At 39.3% G+C, this 18,633-nt stretch overlaps 1 protein-coding gene across 6 annotated transcripts in view; it reads right to left on the bottom strand.

Moving 5' to 3' along the window:
* Nucleotides 1–298: 298 nt before the first annotated feature.
* The window catches only part of TRMT9B (tRNA methyltransferase 9B (putative)), a 73,203-nt gene continuing 54,868 nt past the window's right edge, over nt 299–18,633 (bottom strand). For 5 of the 6 annotated variants that reach the window (XM_019466780.2, XM_019466782.2, XM_019466783.2 and 2 more), the window contains exons 4-5: nt 13,685–13,858; nt 299–7,343 (exon numbers count right to left, since the gene is read on the bottom strand). In XM_019466780.2, coding sequence (XP_019322325.2) covers nt 6,313–7,343; nt 13,685–13,858 — 1,205 coding nt within the window. In that variant the 3' untranslated portion in view covers nt 299–6,312. Of the gene's footprint in view, nt 7,344–13,684; nt 13,859–18,633 lie in introns of those variants that run through there. The other variant, XM_019466784.2, reaches the window with a different exon arrangement.

An 18,633-nucleotide genomic window follows, 5' to 3' on the forward strand; every position in this document is an offset into this window, starting at 1 on the left:
TGATGCTCAGGGAAATGTAGCTTCTTCCATCCTGTCCCAGAGAATGGGAGGAATGGGAGGTGGTCAGGCTTGCGCCCCCGCCCAGCCAGGGCACCATATGCTGCTAGAACGCACCCCCGCCAAGCTGCGTTAGGGCCACAGCAGTGGCGGGCACAGAGCCCTGTTACTTCACAACTGACTCCGAGAAGGAGCTGGCAGCCTGCAGGTGGCGTGGGGCAGTGAAGGTGCCGGCCTTCCGAGAAGGTAAAAAATCAAGTTATTTCGATATTGATACCATGTTTCCACACACGCTTTGGGATAGTCTAACACATTTTTATTCATCTTAAAAGATGGTTTTTTAGTCAATGATATTCTTTTACTGACCCTTTCAAGACCATCTCTTATTAAATGGTTCGTGTCGCTTCCTTTGGACAATAATAGAATTCAAATACGAATCTGCCCGATTCTTTTGAAGTATAAGGAGAGGCGGCTAGCTGAGTTGACGGGGGACAAGGCCTGTCCAGTCACACTCAGAGTGGAGATAAAAGGCAAAATTTTGGTCATCTAGTAACAGTTTTTAAAAGTACCCTTACACATAATTTAAACTGCCTAATATATGTCATAGGCATACAAATTACACCGTTTTAAATAATGATTTCAAAAAAAATTCTAAACATCATTGGTTAATGCAAATAAAAGATCTTCAGATTATTACAACAGTCAAGATATTTTACATCAGTTTGTGCTTGTAAAACTATTGCTAGCTGCTTCTGGGAAAACCTAAATTTTAACTGTAGGAAAAAAAGTTTTTGCACTTTTGATACAAATAGACATGCCAACATCAGAAGAAGCACAGCCATATTTAACAATTATTTTTCAATTTCCCTGAAACCAAAAAAGTCCATTAATGAAATGCATTTCTATGGTAATTGATAATTTAATGTTTCAACAAGTACGAGGACTACTTTTTCTTGGTCACTATTGACAACTAACACTAAATATGTATACACATACATTTACAGAACACATACTTAGAAGAACATCTAAAGAAAATGGGTCAGTTTTCACATGTGTAGTTTTCTCAGACCTCCACTAGAGTGACGCTAGTGAGCCTTCAGAATGGAGTGAGTCCTTCCCTAATGGAGTCCCTCTACCTACGTTACTAGAAAATCTGATGGAAGTGGTATGGTTAGCTCATTACAGAAATGCTGGTCATTCAACCAAATTCCTTGCAGGGTGAGTGTAAATATAAATGTCACTTCTTCAGTGACCCTGGAGACAGGTTAACCGTGGTAACCCACCGTCTTTTCTATGTGGGGGTAGTCTCCAGAGAAAAGCAGTTTCGCGTGGAGAAAATAGATTGTTTCATACGGATTAACTACGAATTAATTGGGTTGAGGTAAGCTTTATTTTTCCCAGCTGCAGTGGAAGAAGAGACAAAATATGTATTTATTTGCCAAATGAGGGATCCAGTTTGACAATCGGTTCTCACAAGTGACCCATCAGATTGGGCATATGGATGGCATGTTAGCCCTAATCCCACCCAGATAGGCCATCAAGGTGCCTAGTCACCTGAGGAAGACTTGCATCCAGAGGGGGACAGAATATGAAAGGATTGACGTTCCTACTAATGCATCCCATATTGGGGGACCCAATTTTTGGGGAATCAAAAATAGGACAAATCAGTATTTTCTCTTCGATCAGCTCTCTTAGGTTTCTGTGTGTGTGTGTGTGTGTGTGTGTTTCCATGCCATGCCTGAGTGCTTTCTATCTGCATTGTAATTTCCGTTCTTGGTTGGTGAGAGGTCTTTTCAAATGTCCCTGCTCCAGTTCTGTGGACAATTGATAGGGAGTGTGTACAGTGAAAAACCGGTAATCATAGTTTTGAGTCAAGGCTGGGAAAAGAGGAGGGGAACATTCTGGTTTGGGGTCTGCGGAAGCCGCTGTAACGCCTTTCTGCTCCCATGGTTTTTCCATCTGCTGGATGGGTGTGTGATAACACTTACCTCATATGCCCTTTGAATCGGTGGAGTGAGGCCCATGCCACGCATTTTTCTTTGGAGAAGGATTACAATGATGGCATGTGAAATCCAAGTTTATATCTAGGGGATGCGTTAATTACTTGTCGTCATATAATTTCTAATAAAGAGGTTGTTTAAAGCAGCAGATTGCAGAACAGAAAAAAGTGGGTGCGACCGCAGGAGATCAGGCTGAAAAATAGTTGGCAGTTTACAAAGAGCCTGGATACTATCCGAAGGAGTCTGCATTTTTTTTCTGTCGGACACATTATTTTCTTAAATATGCTTCTCAGAATGCTTGTGTTGGAGGATATTCATGTGCCAAGGGCAAGCTCCGTTAAGTCCACGATTACTTTAGGGTAGGCCTTACATATGCTGATACGCGTGGTGATTCTTTAAGAGGGGGTTTCATATATTAGTTCAACTAAGCAGTACAACGTGGTCGTAGGTATACAACAGACACAAAACTGTTCCAGCCTGGCACTTTCAGGTCACTTAATTTTAATGCCCTGCGTATACTCAACACACCTACCTGACCTGCACTGCCTTATATCCCGTGTATCTGGCACAGAGCAGGGTGCAGTCAACAAATAAAAGGAGCCTCCCTGAATAGCCTCCCTTTTCTGACCTATAAATGGAAAAACAGTAATGCAGTGATTGAAGGGTGGGAAGAGTTGAAGAGACGTGATCACAGAGCATTTTGTGACCAAAGACTTTTTTTTTTTAATTAAAATCAAATTGAAACAGACTCACAAATGAAAAAAATAAGTGTAAAGGTGGGGGAACTATGTAAGGGATTGCTGTCGAATTATTGTGTAACTGTGAAATCATTGCTTAACTCTGCTGAAGTTCATTTGTAAAGAGGTTAATCACATTTACCTTGAAAGGCTCTTACAATCTGCCTTGACCATGACTGGGCGTATATGGTGTTGTGCTTGCGAGCTCAGGCTGGGAGCCAGCCTACCTGCTTTTGAATCTCAACCCTGCCGCTTACTAGATGTATGATACTAACTACGCATGTGATACTAGGCAATTAATTTCTTTATGCTTCAGTTTTCCTTATCTGCAAGATGGAAACCATAAGTATATTTATCTCAGAGGGCTGTGGTGAGGATTACAGATAAAATAATTGTTAGATTTTAGGAAAAGTTAGCTGCTCTTATAGTTATCATTTCATATTTTCTACACGATAGCAGAGAAAAGCTCAGGCCTGCCCTGATTTGTATTTCCTAGGATGCGTCTGCTTGGCCAGTAGTTAGACCTCCATGCCTCCATCCCTTCCAAACTAAGTGCTCACAGCTCCCGACCAAGTTCAACAACTCAAGTAGTCCCTCTGTCCTCCTCCAAACCCATTTATTTTTATTTTGAAAAAAAAAAATCAGTGCTTATTTTTTTGTGTGGCCATTAATAGGCAATGACATTAATGTTCCTGGATGATTTGCATGTGAATTGTTTTCTCTCTGGATTACCTCCAAGTTTTGCCCATTCAATTGATGGTCAGTTAAAATACAGAGGAATTCTTGACTGACATCTAGAATTTGGAAGAAACAGAAGGGAAAACTAGACATAAGAATCATACACCATCCTGCACAGAACAGTGTGATAAGTAAGGAAGACCAGACCAATAAGATAATCTGAGATAGTCGTCGCATGGTTTGGTAGTTACATGACACTCTAGTGACAATTTAAAAAATAATTTACATAGGTCACACGCATGATTCCCACTATAATGATATTTTGATTGCATTCTTTCCCTCATGTTAATGCAGTTTACCCCAAATCATTTGCCTGTTTGCATGTAATCCTTAAATAGGTCAGCGAGGCATCAGTAAGCCAGCAGAGGTGTTGAAGGAAGAACCTTCCGGTAATCTCCCAGACATTTCCGGTTACCTCAGATAGTGGGACTCTGTAGGGCCGTCAGTGAACAGGAAAGAAACTGATACAGTATTAATAATGGCATCCAAGTTTTCATATTACTTCAGGTAGAGCAGCAAAATTTATAATTAAGCAAGTTAAGGCAGACTGAACACTCATAAGTAAACTGTGTATGCTTACACTTGCTTATGACTTGTATTTCCTTTGGAGGACAATCCTTAATGAAGAGCAAGATTTTTAAATGATTATGATATTTACATTAGCTTGGCTCTTCAACAACATATATGTATATATCTCCAAATGCAGAAGTTAGAGTTAAGAGTGCTTTTCACATGAATATACCAAAGAGAGGTTATCAGCCACAGAGTTCAGTATTTGCATACAAGATAATGTCTGGATGCATAGAATTCTTGTGCTCAGCAGATGAAGAACGAAAGATTGCTATTATTAAGTGGCTTCTTATTTACAGTCCTGTCAAAATTATGTGAAACTCTTTCTCAAGAACCATTCTAGAGAATCCTCTTACGTAAAGAAGGGTGTATGCGTAGGTGGTCGCTCACACAGGTTAGCGCAAAGCTTTTTTGGTGCACTCTGATAAACCGGGTTCTGTATAAGTGGCACACTACCACCAGAAAGAGAGGACTTCAAGCAGATTTCTAGCAGAAGCCTGGGATTAAAGATGCATGTGACAACAAGCTTCAGGGAGAGGAAAAATCCACTCATAATAAAAAGGCCATCAAGCCTTCGTTGTAAGAACTTCTCCAACTCTGAGAAGATTTTCTTTCTACCAAGAAAACCGCTTATACTCATGTTTAATGTCCTAATTTAATGGAAGACACGAAATTAATTTATATCCCACTTCTAGGTCTGTTTTCATTGCCCCTCCAATGCAGACTGTGCACTGAACAATACAAATCTCACGTGTCATTTCTACCAGACAACCTCACCAACCCAAAAGGTGATGATGTGGTCTTATTTTAGAGCCAAAAGAGAGTTCTATACATCAGTCATTTTCAGATAAACATTAAAAATAATCCCTTACGCTTCTTTGAAAGTGGCATCGTATTTCAAGATGGAGCACAATCACTGCAGGAAGAAGAACCCAAGACAGATGAAATGTTATACAAAACAAGAATTGGATTTTTGTCCAGGATTACAGAGGTCCATAAATTAAAAAGGCTTCTGTCAAATGTCGACTCCTGATTATATCTGTCTCCTGATCCCCCATGGACTTAAACAGACCCAAGGTTAAATCTGAACAGGCGTAGTGACCATACAACATCTAATCTGTTTGTCTACAGAGTGTCAGAAACGCAGCCTTTCATTCGTAGGACTTAATTCTGCCTAAATCCCTAATATGGCTAATAAAATGTGGCTTGCAGTAAGATAAATGCCCAGATTTTTAAAAATCCAACAACAGATCCTCTGTCAAGGACAAAAACTTGCCCCTTAACCATCTATTTATATTGAGAGCCAAAATAAAACCGCTTCAACCAGATTCTCATTTCCTAAGTATTCCTTCAGTTCATAAGAAAAGCATCATTCTAGATGAAAGCTCCTTAGTCAATCTTGGTCTTATCCTAAGTAGACATTCCTGCTTCGAATAAGGTCAGAAAGATACCACTGGGGTACTTGCAACAACTTCTGATACCTACACATAGCACTCCCTACCTGCTGACGGTGCCTTTAAAAACCTTCTGAGCAACACTGAAAGCCTTGTCATTTACGTATTTGGAAGCAAGTTTGCTTACCATTTAGAAAAGCCCTCATAACAACTTGTCTCTCTCTACCATCTCTGGCTTTTCTGAAGTATGAGGAAGGCCTTGGCAACAAAATAATTTATCACCTCATTCAATTTACATGCATGCCACGGAAAAGGTTTACCTGTTATCTTGCAGACAGGTCTAAAGTATAACCAGAGAAGCAGAAATTACCCCCCTTCATTATAAAAATGCTGTTCTAAAAAGGTATACTTAAAAAGAGAATCTTGTACAGAATTGTCAAATCACTATGTTGTACACCTGAAACTAGTATGTCGTAAGTTGACTCTACTTCAATAGTAATTAAAAAAAAAAAAAAAAAAAAAGACAACAACCAGAATTGTCTCTCAGAATCTGCGTGTAATACTGAAAAATGATACACGTGTATCTTTATCATAACTTCGCCTTTCAGGGAAAAGAAAATCCTCACCATATTGAAGTTCATTTTATACTGCTGCTTCTTTTATATTAATAATTTATGAATACCCTTTGTCAAATGCTTTACATGCCAGGCTCTGTGTTCATCCAAATATTTAAAAGATGATCAAGTCATCATCTCTACAAAGCAAAGTAAAAATGCATTAAAAATAATAAAGTTGGATGCAAATTCAGGTAACCATACCAAACCCTGTGAAAAGACCATGGTCCATCTTTTGGAGGAACTGTCCAACATGATCTGGTCAATCGCAGTTGTCCTTTTTCTCGGCAATGATACACCAGTTGCCATGATCGTTCCCGGAGCTCAGAACATGCAGCTCCGACACGTTCTCCTTCAGCAGGCCGTAGAGCTCGCCCTCTCGAAACACATGGTAATAGCGCATCAAGGCTCTGGAATCCAAAACGTCGGGCTGTTGTTCTTCGACAGACATTGTGGCATCTGGGTTGGAATCTGTGGAGTCGACTGCAGAAATCCTTCTCAGTATTTTACTAGAAGGGTCGCCTTCTTCTACATCACCTGCATTCACACGATTCGCATTGGTGTTGGTGCTTTCCAGAAAATTCCCATCTCCGTTTCTCCTAACGTCTCTTTGCTGGCCTCCACGCAGATGTTTCTTTGTGGCTGGTGCTCTCAGCCACTCCAACTGTTTTTGCGAAGTCTCCACAAACACATCTTCATCTGAAGTTTGCTCTCTTGTTGACAATGGCTCTTGGCGATCTAAGTCTAAACTGGAGTGTCTGGAAGGCTGGATCGATATAGTGCTATTGGCCCAAGCCTCGGTAGTTTTCAGGGGCCTCACTCTCTCAACTTGCTTCCTCAGAGTTGATTCATCCAAAGACCTAGAGAAAAACCAGGAACGAAAAGACTTTCCGAATGTGTTATAGAATCCATTTTCTTCCTCTCCTTCCTCAGAGATACTTGCACAACAGGCTCTGGCCATCATTGGTTCATAGTCCATGCTGTGGGACCGTTTGGAATGACCTTGCTCTTTAAAACAAACAGAGCAGCTACAGACAGAACAAGGAGGATGGTAGGGATGGCTTCTTTCCGGATGTCCACACTGCTGTTTTCTCCCAGGCTGGCTGGAGTCTGAGAAGAGCTGGGAGCATAAGGCCCTGTTCCACGGGACAAGCACATCTTGCTTCTCAAAGTGCCGGTTCTTTTGTTCCATGGCCCAAACATAAATCATCAGCTGGCCTCCAGGAACTAAGACCCTGGCCATTTCTTTTATTGCTCTGATTCTTCTCTGTTTTGTAGAAAAATGATGGATGACTGAAAAAGAAGAAACGAGACTTCAGTGTGTATACACATACAGAAACTCTCAAATTTATACGCTACTTTTTACATGTAATGCAATTTCATACAATGCAATTTCAACACACAATAAAACCTCTTTATTTCCTACAGGGCAGGGCACATGGTGGGTATAGCAAAGCCTTGTTTAAGGGGAGATAGAATTCTTATCTTTGGCTCCTATACTTACTACACAATCTTAGGTAATTATGTAACGTATATGGATTTCAAGTTTGTTCATCTATAATAAGACACTTAAATAATGTGGAGGCGCCTCTGTGGCTCAGTTGGTTAAGCATCCAACTTCAGCTCAGGTCACGATCTCATGGTTCGCGGGTTCAAGCCCGGCGTCCGACTCTGTGCTGACAGCTCAGAGCCCAGACAGAGCCTACTTCAGATTCTGTGTCTCCCTCTCTCTCTCTGCCCCTCCCCTGCTTGTGCTCTGCTCTTTGTCTCTCTCTCTCAAAAATAAATAAACATTAAAAAAATTTGTCTAAATACATAGATAAATTGTAAGTTCCAAATCCTTCCAGTTCCTGAATCCTATGAATTTGTTAAGTAGAAGGATGACCAATGTGAATTAAGGAAATTTTCATGGGAGCACTGTTAGGTAAGTGTTCCCAGTGGAAGACTATGAGATAATTCTTTAACAAATAATTGGTACTTCTTATGCACCAAAAGATTAACACCACTAATCAATGTTAATAAAATTAATACAGCAAATAGAAGTGGAGAAAAATGCTAAAGATTGTCTTCTTACTTAGATAATGCAAAGATAAGCCAGCCTAGCAAAAGTCCAAATGATTGCTTATTATTTTTTTAAATATTAATATAAAGTGGCTGTGGATGTGTTTTTAAAAATCAACATATAGAGGTCATTGTTTTTCTTCCAATCCCTGCAAAGTTAAAGTGGAATTCAAGTAAGACTGTCTTTATCCAATCTAATGATGAAAATATTAGGCGTGTTTTCATCAAACAGTGTGTGGAAAGTGCCAGTCTATGAGTTCTGAGAGGAGTCCAATCCCAGTACTATGTCAAGAGAAAAAATCAGATTGTTTTTCCACATGGAGGGGTAAGGCCTACCCCGTGTCTCAGGAAGGAAGTTAGTCCCAAGGGAGGTCTGGACACTATGCTCAGGTATGAGTAGTAAGACGAGAGATAGAGGATAGGAGGGTTCCTGAAACCCTCACCATGGTCCAGCGGGCAGCGGTGGTGTTAGGCAAATACATCTCTAGTTTACCTGCCACAGAGAGATGGTAAATATCTGAAATGAGATTCTTATATAGAGAAAGCTGTCAAAGGAAGATCAGTCAACAGGCACACGCGGTCTTGTTACCAATCAGGTTTTCGTCCCCACAGTCTCACACAGCACACATGCCCTGGCATCCACTGTCCTGCCATGCAGAGGCGTGAGAAGCCAGACGTACGATGACGCGAAAATGGGTTGGACGAACAGGACGCCAGCATATTTTATCCTAGATCTGACAGCAACTCACCTTGTGATCTTTGACCAATCACTTGACTTTGCTAGGCCTCAGACTGTTCCTCACTCCAATTCCCAAAGAGCCGCCACTTTTTTTTACTGTTTGTTTATTATTGACAGAGAGAGAGAGAGAACACGAGTAGGATAGGGGCAGAGAGAGAGAGCCACAGAATCCAAAGCAGGCTGTAGGTTCTGAGTTGTCAGTACAGAGCCCAACGCAGGGCTTGAACTCAGGAACCGTGAAATCATGACTTGAGTCCAAGTTGGACGCCTGTCTGACTGAGCCACCCAGACGCCCCACCAGAGAGCCCTTTTTAATGGTTAATTTGAAAGCTTACATTTCTAGAGGCAGAGTCTTGGTCACTGAGCTAAAAGGAGGCACAGAGGTGAGGACAGACGTAGGATGATCCTAATGTTCATATCTATGACTATTCATGGCCGTGAATATCTCCCATGACTTGCACCTAATCCACTCCAGAATGTCTATGGGTGTATTTTCTACATATGGTCATCCCTTGTTATCTGCAAATTCCATATTTGCAAATTTTGCTACTTGACAAAATGTATTTGTAGCCCCCAAAACAGCACTCTCAGTGTTTTCCTGGTCATTTCTTGACATGCGTGTGGTGGCACAGAGCTCCCAATGTGCGTGTTTCCATCTAAGGCTGAACAAGGCGACCTCTACTTGCCTGTTTTGGCTTTCTCCCTGTCAACAAGTGTCCTTTGGTGGCCTGTTTAGTGCCATGGTCTTTGCATTTAGTGCTTTTTGTTGGTGATTTCGCTGTTTAAAATGATCCCTGAGCATAGTGCTTAAATGCTGTGTGGGGTTCCTGAGTGTGAGAAGGCTAGGGTACGTCTTGTTAGATGAGCTTCGTTCGGGCTGTTGCCAGGAGTTCAAAATTGAATAAATTGTCTTTAAACGGAAATACATGTAAAATAAGGTTGTGTACAAATCAGTTGACAAAAAATGCAGCGACGAGAGGCTCACAGGAACTTAGTCCTTTATTTCCCCTGGGAGCAATGGCTCCGTATTCGCTAATTAACTGTTCGAGGAGACTTCATAGAATATAATTACTGTGAATAATGACAGTTGACTGCGTTCCTTTTGGGGGCCAAAAAAGAAAAAAAAATTAAAATAGGACCACTTTAATATAGTAATCTCTTTTTAGCAGATTCCTATGTCTTCAACATTTTAGAATTCTGGGCTTCAAAAGAAGTCTTTTTTTAAAGGAAGAAAGTTTTTATACATAATAGTTCCTTAAACATCTGTTATGTTATGATTAACTTTAATAGCATAATATCACCCAGGAAATACCTGAATCTTTTATATTGTTTTATATTTATATTTAACATGTAATACTAAGTAACTTTTAGGCCAATTTTTTTTTGAAAAACTTTACAAATGAAGATTTCTTCATTATATAAAAAATGTATTATATATGCATCTATATATTCTATGTAAAAAGATTATAAATGTAACTGAAATGGGATGTGAAGATGCATTTTTATGAATTATAAATGTCAGGAAACTATATTGAGTTTTTTTTATTTTAATTTTTTTTAAATTTACATCCAAATTAGCATATAGTGCAACAATGATTTCAGGAGCAGATTCCTTAGTGCCCCTACCCATTGAGCCCATCCCCCCTCCCACAACCCCTCCAGTAACCCTCAGTTTGTTCTCTGTATTTAAGAGTCTCTTATGTTTTGTCCCCCTCCCTGTTTTTATATTATTTTTGCTTCCCTTCCCTTATGTTCATCTGTTTTGTCTCTTAAAGTCCTCATATGATTGAAGTCACATGACATTTGTCTTTCTCTGACAAATTTCACTTAGCATAATCCCTCCAGTTCCATCCACGTAGTTGCAAATGGCAAGATTTCATTCTTTTTGATTGCTGAGTAATACTCCATTGTGTGTGTGTGTGTGTGTGTGTGTGTGTGTCTGTGTACACACACACACACACACACACACACACACATATACACACACACATACACCACATCTTCTTTATCCATTCATCCATTGACGGACATTTGGGCTCTTTCCATACTTTGGTTATTGTTGATAGTGCTGGTATAAACATGGGGGTGCATGTGTCCCTTTGAAACAGCACACCTTTATCCCTTGGATAAATACCTAGTAGTGCAATTGCGGGGTGGTAGGGTGGTTCTATTTTTAGTTTTTTGAGGAACCTCCCTACTGTTTTCCAGAATGGCTGCACCAGCTTGCATTCCCAGAGACTATATTGAGTTTTTAAAGGCTAAAAAAAAGAATCCCCTTTTGTTTAAAAAGCATAATCACAACTTAAAGGCAAAAATAGTATTCAATAGGGGCACCTGGGTGGCTCAGTCGGTTAAGTGTCTGACTCTTGATCTCGGCTCAGGTCATGATCTCACAGTTCGTGAGTTCAGGCTTTGTGCTGTGTGCTGACAGCACAGAGACTGTTGAGGATTCTGTCTCTCCCTCTCTGTGCCCCTTCCCTGCTTGCTCTCTCTCTTCCTCTCTCTCTCTCTCTCTCAAAATAAATAAATAAATAAATAAACAAACAAACAAACGAACTTAAAAAAATACTGGTCAATTTATGTATACTATAGCCACATGTTCCTGCTAAGACCCCAGAAAAATAGGTAGGTTGAATTCAAGTACTGGATTCTAGAATTCGATGGGAAGTTACAGAAGATCATCTTTAAAGTCTTGTTAATTCTTGATATTTTATGATATGCTGTCATTTAACTTTTCCAATGTGCAGGTCTCCTTTAACTGAAAGCGTAAAGCAGAGTTTTGCAACCTCAACACTACTGACATTGTGGGCTAGATAATTCTTTGTTGCAGGGGGCCAGCCACTAGATGACAGGAGGTTGTACACACATCCAGTTGAGCCAGCCAAAAATGTCTCCAGACATTGACAAGTGTCCCCCAAGGGTGAAAGGGGCACCAAAACCCCATGCCGAGAATGACTGGCATAAAATAAGTAGTCGATTGGCACTGTTGTAATATATTGCTAAATTTTCATAGAATTGTCAAGCTATTCTCAAACTAAGTGGAAAGAGTGTTTCTTTCTCCAAGCTGTCAGAAAAACATGTGGAATGTATAATTAGATACGGTGCTGACCTCTCAAATTATTATTAGGAGTCATGGAAAAAGCATGTCTCTTTATATGTATATTTCTTCATGCTGAGATTAGCAAAAGTGCCAGCATAAAAATTCTAAATAGGGAAGTAAATATGTATGGACATAAGACAGACTATCAAAATTGTTCATAATATAGTTCTAAATGTGAAACCTCACTGAAAACGACCACGTCACATTAATACAGTTACAGTTCCGAAAAATACATGGTGTGTTTCCACCTAAGGAAGCATTTTTCTTCAGAAGACGGCAACCAGGTATGTTGCATTTCTTCCGCGGACAAAGCAGGAGACTTAAGCTGGAAGCAGAGAAGCACCTAACCATGTACACATGGAGCATTTGCCAGAAGTCGGACAGCCGGGCGCTATCCCCGTGCCCGCCACAGTGGCTCATGGCACAGCCTTGAAACTCATGTAAACGAACATTTACCCTCTGAAACTAATGTAAAGGAACACAACAAAGAACACACTTCTCTGACCTCTCCCCGATTTCTCATTCTTTAGGTGGAATGTCCAACCCAAAAGCTTTCTTTCCACTAAAGATTCAAAACACTTTAATGAGTTTCTTGGTGTAACAAGACTCCCTCCTCATAATGTTTATGCCCAAAATGGACTTGACCGTTTCAACTGCAACTAAGTAGGGCTGGCCTACCGCAGGTTTCCACGGCAACCACCTCCTGCCAGTCCTGACTAGTTTCAAGGCTGTGGCCTCCAGGCCTGCATCCCCTCACTGTGCAAAGATATAGTCCCCATCTGTTGTTGAATAGATTAAGTCCTCATTTCCTTCAGGAGAGAGCAGTCTCCTCGTGAATTTTTATCTCCCAGTTTTTATCTAGTCAGCTTTATATAGGATCACCTTGCTTTGTGTGTTATCTATAGTCAAATAGATTAATTTTAAGTGTATTGGAGCAAATCCTTTGCTTTGCAAAAGATTTTCCTCTTTGCAAAAGAACTTGGTGCAAGGTTCCCTAGCACGTTTCAATGGGACTAAAAGTCTAAGTTTCAGGATTACATGTATTGAGTAAAATGAGCCATATCTGTGTATATTTCAGGCACAGGTCTTTGTTGTTTCTTTTCATTTGTGGACTGTGTGTTTTTATGGGGCACACTTGTTGGGAAAATATCAGGAACATATTCCCTGGAGTATGAACAATCTCTGGCAGTAAGAGAGCCGAGTGATGTAAAACTAATGTAGTCCGGGACCGGGTGGGGCCATCTTCCCCGGTGCCCTCATGCACCAGTGAGTAGCAGATTGGATGACACATCCTGCCAGGTGACATTCAGTGCATGAGTTTTACAGTGTTCTGCTAATAAAGGACACAGTCATGACCTGAAGTAGGTAATAAGACTTCTAAAGTTCTACTTCGCATTGGGAGAGCCTGGCTCCATTTCAGTATAACAGTATGAGATATTTCGATGACTAAAATTCCTCTAATACTTTCTCACTCATAAGTAAAAGAAATTGGAATGAGTCATCAGAACACAGTACCAGTTTGAAGGTTTAACTAGTGAAAACAATCCTATGTAGCACCTTATGTACATTTGGGATTAGTCAAATGATCCAGTTGAAATATTTTTAAAAATTAGATGAAATGAATCACACTGACGTTTCTACAAAGAATGAATGTTGAGTTGTGAGAATGGCCTCCACCATTCATGTAATGTTATTGTCCTGGTGAAGAGGGAATGTGTGACCAGGCTGCCTTACCTCCTATGGAGATGATGGCATCGAAGCCCTGGTCCCTAAAGGGGAGATGAAGGTTGTCACATACCATGACTTCACATCCTCTACTCCGGGCAATCTCTACCAATGGCCCGCAGTAGTCACAGCCCAGGGTATACACCTGGCTGTTCACTTTAAGATACTTTCCAGTCCCACAACCTGTAAGAAAAAAACCTGTGTTACATACTGTCCTCCCGGAAAGTGGAACATGGTCAGTTTGTCTTCCGACAAGGAATAGAAACAACTTTGTATTAACTAACCGAGACAGACTACAACATGGTTTGAAGATTCACAAAAGCCAAAGAAAGATCTTCAGAGGGCACTTACATATGTTCATCCATAACAGAAGATGGAAAAGGATAGGGAAAAAGAAATAACATTTATTGAACATTTAATGAGGTAACGTCCATAGGGATTGGCCCACTAGCACAACCAAAAACTGTTAGCTGGCTCATGACAGTGGCTGAGTTTCCTAGTACCCTAGGAATGGTGCCCAGGCCTTTACAAAACTACCTTCACATACATATTTCATTATGCAGAAGTCCGTACGTGATGGCATTTATTCTCATGTTATCTCTCCAGACATTTTTAACATTTACTGGCTGCATAAAACAAACTACTGCCAACCGTTTTCATTGGATATAAACAAAACAATCTATACCATAACACACGTTTTTCAAAAATTTGGAATTTGAATTTGAATGAAAAGGTTATTTCGAGAAATTTTTATCCAATCTATTGTCAGTTCTTGGTTTTAAATGATCTCTGTTGACTCAGCATACAAGCTTTAGAGCTATTTTTTTCTTCTTAAACAGACCACTTATGACATTCATTTGGCAGAGACCCAAGTAATTCAATATTTACACAACCCAAAGATCTAGATCAATCAGATCTGATACTACAATGAAGAGGGAAGTAACAGGAGTGAGTAACCATCTTGAAACAAGACCTTCTGGGGTCTGATACCTAGTATTAGATTGTAACACGGACATAGCAGTGAATTCCTTTTTCAGAAATATTTAAAGATATCATGGGAGCTGATATCCCTGAAAAAATATCTACCACTCTTCAAGCATGATTAGTTTGCTGCTTCCAAAATGGCAGGCCATTCAAAATTATGTGAGACACCAAAAGTATAATTAAAGTTCATCGATGATGCCATCTGAGACGGTGGCAAGTACGTGAATAAAAACAAAACTTCCAATGTCTCATTTTAATGTGATTGGGGTCTTAGAAATATTTTAGATGTCATAGCCACTGTTCCTAAGAATACTTATGAGGAAAAGTAACCAATATTTGAGGGGAGTTATGAGGAAAATAGGATTCACAAAGTACTTTAAAATTGCAATCCTGAATATTTCAGAGATGATGGTCCTGGTTGAAGGAAAATAATCTGGCAAATGTGTTTGCTTTTTTATTTTTAATTGGCTCAGAGGATACATTTAGAAAAATGAAAGAGAAAATTACCTTCGACTGATAAGAACAGGTTCATGACAAACTGGTGGTTATCAGATGGGATGGGTGAAACAGGTGAAGGGGATTAAGAGTAACACTTATCGTCAGGAACGCTGAGTAACGTATAGAACTGTTGAATCGCTGTGTTGTTTTTGTTTTGGGGGTTATTTTGAGGTTATTTTTATTGAATCACGACATTGTACACATGAAACTAATATAACATTGTACACTAATTCAGGAATTAAAAAGTAAAAACAGAAAGAACAGGTTCATGGACCATTAGAACTAGAGGGAGGTGTTCAGAGGGCGTCTGGCAATACTGAGGCAACCCAGTCCTTGTCAAATCTCAGCATCACCATCTAGGGCCCATGGCACCCTCAATTTATCCCATTTTCATTTCTGATGGCATTCATTTTGAAGCATAGTGGTGGATCTCGCAGACATGATGCAATTATTTATTTTCCAACTGCCTACCCTGAGACGATAGAGAGGGGAAGATTTTATCCTAATGAGGAAATCAGAACTCCTGCCAAGCCTAGTGACCCCATTATCTTAAATGTGCAAGAAGTATATCAAACATTTTTGATACGGCAGCAAGCTCCAGTACACAAGTCATGCTGCTTTACAGAATCTCATTAAATGATAACCTTTCACAGTATTGAAGAGAGCTAACAAAGTGTGTGCTTACATTCGTCTCTATTTTCTATTCTGTACCACACTCAAAGAAGAAAACATAATTGCCTCAATTCAACGAAATGTTTTGGTGCATGGTGGGCGAGTGTTTGCTAGAAATAACTAATTTGAATGTTTCCTCTCGAGTTTGCAGGAACAACTACATTTTTTTAAATTAAGAGTTTTTGCTAAGACCTTTATCTGAAACAGAATTCTCTTTTCCCATAGGAAAGACAAGAGTAAAGCCTACTTATTTCCCATTTTATATACATTTCTTGAAAGCAGAGATGAAGGGATACGTTTTATTCTGTAGGCATGGTGCTTGCCATGGAGCAAGAGTTCTAAATTTTTATTGACTCCGTGAAGGAATGGTAAATAGGGAATGACTTAGTAAATTAAATCTTACTACAGAGACTGGGAATAAATACATAGAGTTAAGAGGCAAAGGGAATCTTAATTATTGAAAAGGAAATTTTTGTTATGTACACAAAAATACCATTTTTAATACTATTAGGACAGATGGTTGTCTCTGATGTCAGGTAAAAAGGTAACCTTGCTGAAAAAGAATCTGGCTCTGGTCTTCTTCCTGTTTTCCAAACTAATCTAAACAAAGATCTCAAACCCCAGAACACCCTCCATGAACCATCTAATGTCCTTAAGCGACTAGCCCCTTTGAGGTAGCCATATTGTCATGATTGAAGAGATCATAGTATTTCCTGAGAGTACTTTGGATTTCTGCTGTCTTTGAATCTTCGAAGTTCTTTTCACTTAGGCTGTAATTTCTGCTCACTTGATTCCTGTTACTGGCCCAGACGACTTAGTTTCCATCAGGAACTCTTGGTGATGGAATGATGGGGAACGGGGTGATGTGGTGAATAAAATCTAAGTCGACTAAAAGTTGCACCACTTAAATAGTGAAAACAGCCTAGAAAATTGTAGGCAACTGGAACCTGATTATGGCCAGATGTTGATTATTTATGCAAAGTTTTACTAGTAATTAACTATGGATTGCTAATCTAGTAACCAGTCAAGTTAACCAATATAACAAACCATTGATTTTAGCCAAGTGGAAAACCTGGGAAAGAAAAAAAAAATGTCTTTTTGGAGATAGTCGTGTTAGCTTACTTTCTTCTCTTCTACTCTCCTTGGGCTTTTGTCTTTCTTTTTCATTTACTTCTTAACTTCACTCTTATTTTAAAACCTATCCCCTTGTGTAATCAAAACAGTACCATTGATTTATTGAATAGTAAAAATGTAAAAGCACAAAATTTGAAAGATACAAATGGGTAAACAAATATTTACTGGATATTATTATGAATTTTCACAGGGGCACCCAAGGAATATTATTTGTACCATAATTTGTAGTAGCAAAATATGGCAAACACCATATATCTGTCAGTACGGTGCTATTTATCAGAGAATGGTGTGCAGCTTTAATACTGGGCAGCTCTGTAAGTACAAACATGGAATGATCTCCACCAGATATTAAAGGAAACACAAGTTAGGTGTCTAACAGTTTGTAGAACATACCACCATTTGCATAATCAAAGAAGGAAACCCACCCATATATACACCTGTATGCACAAATATGCTTATACTTAAGTGAACTCTCTCGAGATTATACAAGAAGCCAACTGCTTCTGGCATGGGTTACTTGGTGCCACAGGACTGGGACGGGATGCTCTTTTCACTGTACGCCCCTTTGTACCTTTGTTACGGAGCCATGTAAGTGGATTACCTATCAAAAAAATTTTCAGCAATTGGGATTCCTCCTTTTTTTCATCGTTTGTTCATATTTCCTCACTATTTCTTTTGAATTGTTCACCATATTCTTTTGTACTGACTTTGAAGAATGCTCTGTAGGTGAAGCAAATGATCCAGTATTTTTATTAGATAAGTTACAGATATTTTTACTCAGTTGTCTGTTTTTTTTAACTTATATATTTGTCTAGATATTTGCCTTGTAGAACTTTTAAATTTTTATATGGTCAAAGATATCGATGTAGTCCATTTTTATTACTCACAGGTTCTGTATTTGCATGTTCACGTGCTGGATAAAATTTATTTGTTACCCCCAAATCAATACTCAAGCACCTACACGGTGGTTACCAATAAGCCGGCGTATAGAACAAAAATTTTGGAAAAATTTGAGTTGTCTAAGGGGCCCATTACCCATGTCTTATTTTGGTTCTCACCCTACCAACAAGGGTCCTTTATGTGGTCTATTTAGTGGCACTTTTTTTTTTTTTTTTTTTTTTTTTTTTTTTGCATTTTTGTGCTTTGCGCAATGATTTCATTGTTTAAAATGGCCTCTGAGCATAGGGCTCAAGTGGTGTGTAGGGTTCCTAAGCCCAAGAAGGCTATCACGAGCCTTATGGACAAGATATACATGTTAAGTAAACTTTGTTCAGGCTTGAGTTATAGTGTGTTGGCCTTGAGTTCAATGTTAATGAATCTATACTATATAGTAAATAATGTGTCTTCAAATAGATATACACATGAAACAAGGTTAGGTATTGATCAGTTGACAAAAATGTGACCAGAGGCTCACAGGAACCCTAATCCTACATTTCTTTTAGGGACCATAATTCAGTATGCACGAATTCAGTGTTCATGGCAGTTTTATAAACTTGACATAGGGACTGTGAATAATAACAACTGTATTTTCTTTTATGATTTCTGACTTGGTGTTACAGAGGGGCTTTGTCCTAGGTGGATATTAAAAAAAAAAAATCTAATTGTCAGTCATCTAGTCCTTTAATGATTTCATTTTCTTATACCCAAATCTTTGGAATTTTTGGTGTAAG

This window comes from Panthera pardus, unplaced genomic scaffold, assembly GCF_024362965.1.
Source record: "Panthera pardus isolate Hobbes unplaced genomic scaffold, ASM2436296v1 HiC_scaffold_13, whole genome shotgun sequence".
Classification (NCBI taxonomy): domain Eukaryota; kingdom Metazoa; phylum Chordata; class Mammalia; order Carnivora; family Felidae; genus Panthera; species Panthera pardus.